Here is a 9,686-nt window from a genome sequence, read left to right on the forward strand (position 1 = left end):
TTGTTGTGGGCTTCAACCGAAACTCGAAGCCGGTCTTTTGCTTTTCCTTTTTTTTTAATCGATCCTGACGATATTGCCCCGCCTTTATTTTTGAATTTGCAGCCAAGTTTGATAGTGGTACGGGTGTTTGATTTAACCATTTTTCACAACCAACAAATGGTTGCCACGTATAAAAGTTGCAGTTTTTATCGCTTTCACTAATGAGAATAAGATTATGTCCTCATAGAAAATCAACAAAATAATGTAGAAATAAAGTGAAAATATTAATTGAAAGCCATTAAAAGTGAAAATATAGTAATAATAAATGGCTTGAAAAAATATTTTAGATTTTTTGAACATTTCTTTGTCTGCAAGGAAATTAAAAGCCATTAAAAGTGGAAATTTGAACAGTTTTGCAAAATAATAAATGACTTGACAAAAATTTGTAGATTTCATAGTATCCTTTTGTTAATCAGTTTTTAGCATATAAGGAAATTGAAGGTGGAAATTTTATTTTTTGAAAGATTGATTTTATTTTGTTTTTAAGATATCCAATTTTTATTCAAAGTTTTTATATTAAGTGATGTAGCAACATATTGGCTTCGATTAATAGAGATGGTCATTGGAGGATTTATCCTGTAGTTAATTTTAGGGTTTCAAAGGATTAGTTGAAGTACGCACAAGTTAATCTAAACATCCTTAATTATCGAAAAAAAAAAAACATATTGGTTTCAAATAAATAAATGACTTGACAAAGTATTTGATTTAGGATAATACTACGGACATCAATTTTTATACCGATGTACATGGCATCCAATCAGACGCGACCAAGTCAAAGATAACACACGTCTTTTGTGAATGAATGGTCATCCAATAATTATGGATGCCCGTTTATATTTGATGGACGGTCGTTTATCACGAATGGATGAACGTTCATGAAAATAATAATAGACGGATGTCCATCTCATATGGACGCTCGTCCATAAAAATTTAAAAATAAAATAATAGACACTAATAAATCTTTTATGAATAAACGATCATCTATCAAATATGAACAAACGTCCATAATTATTGAATAAATGTTCATTTTAAATAGACTCCCGTTAATCAATCTCGTAAGAAAATATCAATAGACTTTATTTTCTATGGACAGATATCAACCTTGAATAAATGTCCATTCATAACTTAAATTATAAAATTATAAAACAATCAAAATGAACTTCTGTCCGTATTATATGAACGGTTGCATATTCAGCCTACGACCGTCCTGTTAGATGGACCGTCCATTGACATCCAAGAAAAAAAAAGATTTTATTTGTGAAAAACAAGTTAAGAAACTCTGTCTCTCATTTAATGCTCCTTTGTCATTCATTTAATGTAGAAATTGGCAATAAGAGCATTAATTAAATACAAAAACTTTTATAAAGCAAAAAATCTGTGCAAGTGCCTATAATATTTGGCATAATGACATTTTTGACTCTTCGTTTACAAAAAAAAAAGTTTTAGTTAGAAATCTGCTTTCGAAGGGGTGTTTGTCTGAGCTTATAAAAATTAGCTTATAAGCAACAATTACTTATAAACTAAAATTAACTTATAAGTATTTAAAATTTTAAGTAATTACGTATTTGGTTAAAATACTTATAAGTGACTGATAAGTAATTGATGTGTTTGGTAAAATGTGGCTTATAAGTACATTTTATTATAAAATTACTAAAAAAGGTACTACATTAAACAATGGCATACTATGGAATTTTAAAATTAAATAAGGATAATATGGTAATATACTTGGTCAAACTAGCTTATAAGCAAAATACTTATAAGCTAAAAAAAAAAAGTACCTCCCCCCAACTTATTTTTTTTAGCTTATAAGCTCAACTTATAAGCTCAAAAAAATTATAAACAAACAGGTCAGCTTAATTTTAGAGCTTATAAGCAAGTTTGACCAGCTTATAAGCTTAGACAAACACCCCCTAAATAGTATCAGGCCAACTCCGAGCTATATATAGTACAAATGAAAGTTTTTATTCTTTTAAAAATTTATGGACAGACATCCATTTAAGGTAGGCCTCCGTTCAAATTTAATTATCTAATGTATATAGACAACCGTCCAAATTTAATTATCTAATGTATATGGATAATCGTCCAAATTCAATTATCCAATTTATCCATATAAGATGAATGACCATCTATTATTTTGTTTTAAAATTTTATGGATGAGTGTCCATCTTATATGTACACCCATTCATAGTAAATAGTTACTCGTTTATATAATATGGATGAGAGTTTATTGATATTTTTGTGGACGTTTGTCAATTTGTGGTGAACAGCTGTCCATCAAATATGGACTGATATCCATAATTGTTGGATGACCATTCATTCATGGAAGACGTATTTTATCTCCAACATGATCGCTTCTAATTGGATCTTATGTCCTTCGATATAAAAATTCGGTGTCTAATCATTATTGTTTGATTTAATATAACACAACAATCCTGAAAATGAAAGCGATAAGTAGAGATAAAATATATCAATTTAAAATTATTTATCTTAATCTAATCTGTTATTGATTAGTTTCCAATTATTGAAATATTATCACGTAATATAATATTAGTAAAATATATTTTTCATTTTTCATCTATTTATTATTTTTTTTTAAGAAAAAAATTGAGATCTGGTAAGAATATACAAGTGTGTCCAAATCTAATCAAATCGTAATTTGATTGAAATAGATTTGTTAGTTTATGATGATGGTGTTCCGCTAAATTAGAGTATGTTGGCTGGCTGGCACCACGTGCAGCGTGCCCTCCAACTTAGACGCTTGCTGCTGGGCCTGGCCCGCTCCAATTCCAGGTAATGTCTGCTCTCTTTCTTTTCTATTTTTCAAATTTTCTTTTATTTCTATTCTTTTTAATATCTCAGATTTTAATATAGATTTTTAAATTAATATTGAGACGTTTTGATTTGGGATAAAATCTTAATTACTGAATTATATAATTGAAAGATCATTAAAAGAGTTAACGACTTTTTCCACACAAATAATCGTTTTATTACATTTTTTGACCCATAGACTTTTAAAATACCATTTTATTATTCAAATTTATATTCTGACCGTAATCAAAAAACAAACTTAATCCAGACTATTGAGGCTTTTTAAGAGGAAAGGTTGATGAGTCTTTTGGTGATGAAATATTAGATTTTGGTGGTTGAGATTGATCAAAATTTGACTTAAGAGGGGTGACTGCGCAAACCTTAATTGTTTGATTGCCAACGATTGACGGGGTCAGCAAGGAGTAGAGTTCGAGGGATTTTGGTGAGTGATGATTGCAGAAGAGAATGATGGTAACGTGAGGTTGCAACGATGCCAGAATCGAAAACGGAATATAAATTTGAATAATTTAGTGATATTTTAAAAATCTGTGGATAAAAAAATACCATTAAACCATTAATTGGGTGAGAAAAAGTCGATTACTCTTATTAAAATGATATAATTAGACGTTATTAAAATATAGTCATATAATAACAATTTAGAGTGAGTCTATATTGAAAAAAAATAGGAACATCATTAACAATAAATGGATTTGACCCAGTACCTTTAATCCCATTCCCAAATGAAACCTGATTAACCCCTTTAATTATAAACTGATGCCTTACCTACTATCATAAAAATAATCTCGGAGTTCCATCATCTCATGTCATTTTTGCTTTGCTTCCATGCGATTTGGTTCTGCCAACTAACCTGTTAGATGGTTAGCCATAACTATAAATAAATAATCCCCCTTATACGATTTTGGTGATCTGTCACATGTCTATTTTCTTTCAAATTTCAGACCTTAATAAATGTATCTTATGATGTTCATGCTTAGGTGGCCTAAATCTTTAGATCATTAGTCAGTTTTCTTTTAATTTCGAAACTACTTTATTAGATTAATGATTGCCACCGCTTATTTCAATTTAACACATTATCTTTTGATATATATAAATAATTTTCAGTGTTTAATGTGGGAAAGAAAAGGGGAGACACAAAGAGGTTACAACGAATGGAAAGGAGCATATATATATATATATATATATATATTTTTTATTTGCCTTTCTTTAGGGGACAAATGACAAATTTGAGAGCCACTTTTGGCTACAATTATTTCAATTTCCCCTCCCTCCAATAATCATAATCAACAAAATAAAGGAAATACAAAAATTACAAGACTATATATCTTTCTGAAAGAAACAAAGAATTAGTAATCAGTAATCACAATTGATAATCATCAGAATTTTGCACAGCGATGTGGCAGACCCGTTTGATGATCAACAACAACAATCTCCGTGGCATTGTCACAACTTAGAACATCTTGACCCAACTTGGCACCAGCAGCCTTGAGACCCTTCAGAGAAACGGGCTGGTTGAACAAGTTTACCGATGGCAATTTCGATGCAGGCGGGAGCTTTCCGTTTGGCAACAACGTTTTGAAATCATCCTTCAATAGTGGCACCTCGAAATCAGACTTATCATGCTGAACAACATTGTCCTTCGCCCTGATATGAGCCCCTGGCTCCATATGGTTTGTCGAAAAGCTTGCTTGGTTTGGAAAGTTTGGATACAGACTGACGTAGCCTCTAAGGTACATCATGTCAATGAGGAATTTTTTCCATGAAGCTTGCCATCCATTTGTTCTAGATTTTGGGATTTGAACCGGGTTTTCCTTGGCGTTTTCAGTGAACCTCATGTTCATATAAACATAGAATTCTCTCCATTGTTTAGGGAAGAAAACTGCACCCCAACTGCAGGGTAGCTGGTGGAGATATGGTGTGTGTGGGTGAATGTGTTTGAAGAATTCAGTTGGGTTCCATTTAGGCCTTTCTTTGACTACTTCAACTAATTTAGGAGTGTAAAGAGAGATGGATGAGAGCTCTGGAAATGAAACTTGAGGGTCATAGTGGTAGGCCAAGAGAGCATATTTGATCCACAAGTAGTAGTAAGGAGAAACTTCGATATCATCTTCAAGAAGGAGACCGAAATCGTCATCAGATGCAGGGTACCAACTTTCACTCACTGCGCGAATTAGGCCTCCTTGGATGATTCTCCTTCTGAGTGTTTTAGGACCATGAGGCCACTCAAAAGAGCTTATCATTCTTATAGTTGCTTCATCCACTTTACTATCCATGTTGAAGCTGATTGGGATCTCATCCCCAAGATAGTATGCATTGCTTAAAGATTTGAGAAGCCTTGTCAATGATTGAACACGGTTTTGTGTAATTATGTTAATAGAAATCCGCATCCGGTTCCAATCTGCATTTGCAAATTGATTAACAATTTAGTCCTCTAAAGCTGAAATAAATATAGGATTAAAGCTTTAAAATGTAAGGACTCTTACTTGGTAGTGCGGTTGATCTTAGATCAGCCATCCAAAGAACCTTTGGAACAGAAGGCCTAGGCAAAAGAACCAATGTTGTGGCATTTGAACTAGTCTCAGTTGCCATCTTCAAAGCTTTCTTTACATGAGAATCAATGTCAGAAACTGTGATCACCACACTGGGGTTGTGAATTTTGATCAATCCCTTCATACTAGAGTACACTGCTTGCACCACTGGCACTTCTGATTTTGATAAGTCCGACAGCGCCCCGACTGCCAAATCGAATATCTTAAATCTTCGCTCTTTACAAACCAACTTAGGCCACTTGAGAGCAGAGGCAGCATCTTCACAAGGGCAAAATTTGCCTCCAGATACAACAATGTACGCCTTCTTGCCAACAGTGGATCTGAATTTCTCAAGAAGGGGCGCAAGTGCACGAACTTCATCAACAGAGTGAGCATAGAAGAGTGCATCAATCTTTTGAGGGTGCATTGCAGCCCACTGAGTTATATAACCAGTAGAAAATGCTTTCCACCATTGGTCATCTCGGACTTGAACAATATCTTTGAAAATTACAGTGGTTTCGGAAACATAAGCAAGTCTGTGTTCACTGTCACCCCAAGTTTCTTTGTCATTAGGGTCAACTGGAAGAACAAAAGAGCCTGCATCTCTGTACTTCTGCAGCTGATAGCTGCAAATGTTTGTAGAAATTATAACTATTAGAATCTCAACATAAATGTTTCATAATTGCTATTAACATGCAGTAGCCATAAAGTAAATTACTTTAGGTGAAAAAACAAATGCATAATATTTTCTTAATTTCATTAAGTACAGTTGTTAACCATTATACTTTCAAATATTTGCTATCAAAACATATAATCTTTAATGGTGTTAGCAATAGATTCCCTGCTAACACAAATCTAATAATAATGTGCACATAGTGGTGCAAGGAATCTCAAGAAGTGAGTGGTCTTTCGAAAAGAGTGTTTTATGCTTCTTTAAGAAAATTATACTGCAAATAATGTGAAATAAACAACTCAGAACAGACAAATAAGGAGATGCCGAAATTTTAGTAGTGGAAATAGGGTATAGGGTACCCATTCTGGATTGGTTAACATTATATTAACATAGAAGAGTTGACCTAATTATTCATAGAAATAGCTTATTATAATAAGACTCTTTTTGGCAGAAAATTTTATTCAGTACGTGAAATGCTCCCTGAATCAGTTTCAACTCAATCTACAATTAAACTATGATAGATTTCTAAAATGATTAGCTAAACATATAATGACTCCTCATATAATTAATACTGTATAATTGTTCTGATAAAATTTATTTGTTTGATTAATACTTACTCAAAATTATATATTTAAGTCACATATATATTATTGAACAGGTGAACAACCCAACATAAATTCACATTTTGGTTTGGTCAAACTATGCAATGAGATGAGGAACAGTATTTAATTAAAATTTATTACCCCAAAACTAGAACTAATCTTGTAAAAACTCTCTCTCTCTCTCTCCATGAAAACAATAAATAAGAATGAACTAAATGTTGAAAAGTTTTCGATCACGACGAAGTAACATACCTGAGATGAAGATCTTCTCCGGTCATGAAGGTGAAAGGCGTCTCGATGAAAAGAGTTTTAACGAGCTCTGCAGATAGAAACCATGAGCTAGAAAGAAAATCCACCTGCACAATTTTATCAACTGTGATATCATAAGCAGGGTCAGGCAAATAAAGTCCTGCCTCTTTTGATCTGAACTTTCTATAGCTTGGAAAGGTAAAGTCCTTTTGTCGAAAAGGCAAGATCCTTCCGATGCTGCCCAAAACCGAATTTTTGTACTTCTCTGTCCCTGCTACATGTGATAAAATTTGTAGCATTTTTTTGCCTGGAATCATGTCATCATCGACAATATATACAAGATCAGCTTCAGTTTGAAGAGCCATTTGGAACCTGCCGTAGTACTTAAAATCATAGCTTGAACTAATGAAGCTGATTCTTGAATCGTTATAGCTATCTACAATTCTCTTCAATGAGAGCTCATTTGGGCTCCCAAATGCAAGTACCCAAACATGGTGAAACGGAAGCGTCTGTTGAAGCAATGAATCAAGTTGTGCACAAAGTGTTTTTCTCTTGAAATGGTTTAAGATTACTGTCACTTTCGGTCTATTTGGACCGCGCAAATCCCACTTAGATTTCATTGCCATGAGCTCTTTTAGACTCTCGGTACCCACAGACTTCATCTGAAAATCCAATATCTCTTCATATAACTCCCTCTTCAGCTTGATCATGTGCGCATCATTCGACTTCTTTTGCGAAAAATCAATCTTCTCGTGCTCACAAACTTCTGATGGAGTAATGGGTACGATTTCAGCTTGAACAAGATAATTAGCAGCTTCTTGGTAGTGACCAACAAAGTGTGGCGGGATGATGAACTGTCTCCAGTTTTTCGCTATTCTTGTCGCCCATGTAAAGTCTGGTTTGGTCCGCAAATCCACAGCCGGGCTCATGTAATACAAAAGGAATGTTGCATACACTGCAAACGCAAATTGAAGGCATGTGAGAGCAGTTACAAGTTTCGCTGAAGTACTCTTGTGAGCCTTTAGCTTCGCCTTTCCTCCCACATAATCACTTAGCATCCCTTCCAGGTAATCTCCACTTCTCATATTCGGACCCCTAATCAAACCCATCTCACAGATGAACAAATTATAATTTCGCCTGCAAGAAAGCCAAAAACAAGTCCAAAAACAGAAGTTACATTAGAAAACGTTCAAACATGCCACAAACCAGTACCCAAAACTCAAATTACGAATTGAATATCATGGATTGTTACCGTGATTAGTGTCTATAAAAGAAAGAATGAGAGGAGTTGAGAAGTTTTTAATGGGTTGTAGCTTTGAAGTTTGAAGAGCAACAGATCCTTTGCCATTTGTATTTATATAAATGAAAAAGATGCCTTAAAGTGAAGATGAAGCACCCCATGGGAAATGCATCAAGGGTCACATGGGCTAAACGTTTACATTAATAAAGTTCAATATTTTAACACTTAAATTTGTTGAATTACGCGTTACCTCAACCTTGATTACTCTTACTTTTCATTCATTATGCCTTGATAACCTTCCTTAAGACACCACTTAAAAGGCAGCTTTGCTGCCGCATAAAAGGGCTATCCCTGCGTTTTTGGCACAACCCCATTTCAATTAGAATTAATATCAATCAGTGCTGACCCTTTAGAGTTAATTAGAAACCGATCAAAGCATATTTTTTGCCATCAATGAACTCAAAGTTCATTTACAAAACCCTGAGCGCCCCAGCAGATTATAGTATTACAAAAAACATGATATTGTCACAAATTTCCCTAAATCAAGAGTATATGTCCAGAGAAGTTGAGTGCAAGAGAAATATAATCGACAAAATTAACATTGAACAAAAGCATTACCTTGTGTATAAAGAAAATGAACCAAGGAAATCAAGGAAACACCAGATTAAAGAACCTTTTCTTCTTCAACAAAAGCTAGCTGAATCAGCTCGTGTTCACAACTGTACTATCGTTAATGGTTAACAAAAGACCGCGTTGTCCATGGAGTTATAAAGCTTGAGTATACAAGAGAATTTAAGAACTAAGAAAATACTTAATATAGGGAAGGGTTGACTGTGCATGTAGATACGTAAATGAATATAACAGTACACTTTATTTACTTGTTAATGGCTTTGAGCCAAATTTAGGCAAGTCGTTTTGAGAAATTTATGACTAAATTTGCTTGCAGAAGGGATAATTCAAATGGGTTTGCTTGCTTATTCAAGAAAAAGTGAAGATGAACACTTATTCCCTTTTTTTTCTTCACAAGTCATAGTCTTTTTAATTTATAGGCGAGTTGGCATTAGCATTGCAGAAGAAAGAATGAAATTTTGTTGAGAAAATTGTTAGGTAATGGATGAGGACTGAGGGGATATAATTTGTCATTAGTCAATTCAACTAATATGAGAATTTATTTTTTTGTAGAAATTAAGAGAAGAAAAAAGTGTAACTTGGAAGGGAAAAAATATAAAGATATTGCATCTAATGAAACAAATTCAAAAAGAAAACACCAAAAATTTACAAGTAAGCAATTTTCTGCGAGAGACTCCATAGATGGCTAAATTACAAACGTGAAAAGGAAGTGATGGGCTAACTCACGTAAGGCTCATATGAAGTAATTCGACACTTAAATTAGACCTGCAAAAAGGTATAATGTGTTCATATTAGGTAATAAAAGACACAAGTATAGTTTCAACTAGAGACGATCCAAAAAGCCAACTCTGAATTTATTAAATTTTATTTACCCCATTCTCTGTCAAAATAGAATCAAA

At 33.5% G+C, this 9,686-nt stretch overlaps 1 protein-coding gene across 2 annotated transcripts; it reads right to left on the reverse strand.

The window, feature by feature from the left end:
* Positions 1–4,048: 4,048 nt before the first annotated feature.
* On the reverse strand, positions 4,049–8,942 carry LOC116144025. Of its 2 annotated transcripts, none has more exons than XM_031429477.1 (4): positions 8,776–8,942; positions 6,921–8,054; positions 5,349–6,019; positions 4,049–5,263 (listed from the first exon to the last, which is right to left on the reverse strand). In XM_031429477.1, exons 2-4 carry the CDS (start codon positions 8,024–8,026, stop codon positions 4,242–4,244), a joined length of 2,799 nt encoding a protein of 932 aa, XP_031285337.1. In that variant the 5' UTR covers positions 8,027–8,054; positions 8,776–8,942; the 3' UTR covers positions 4,049–4,241. The 2 variants fall into 2 exon arrangements, with proteins under 2 accessions (XP_031285337.1, XP_031285344.1); XM_031429484.1 differs by lacking the exon at positions 8,776–8,942 and adding an exon at positions 8,170–8,256.
* Between the last annotated feature and the right edge of the window lie 744 nt (positions 8,943–9,686).

Source organism: Pistacia vera, unplaced genomic scaffold (assembly GCF_008641045.1).
Source record: "Pistacia vera cultivar Batoury unplaced genomic scaffold, PisVer_v2 Contig1133, whole genome shotgun sequence".
NCBI classification, from domain to species: Eukaryota; Viridiplantae; Streptophyta; class Magnoliopsida; order Sapindales; family Anacardiaceae; genus Pistacia; species Pistacia vera.

Excerpts from the sequence above, each read along its gene's own strand:
- LOC116144025 (XM_031429477.1), bottom strand. The coding sequence starts at position 8,026 with ATGGGTTTGATTAGGGGTCCGAATATGAGAAGTGGAGATTACCTGGAA. Across the intron at positions 6,020-6,920 it reads GGAGAAGATCTTCATCTCAG|CTATCAGCTGCAGAAGTACA; the intron begins GTATGTTACTTC and ends AAACATTTGCAG. Across the intron at positions 5,264-5,348 it reads AAGATCAACCGCACTACCAA|ATTGGAACCGGATGCGGATT; the intron begins GTAAGAGTCCTT and ends TTGCAAATGCAG.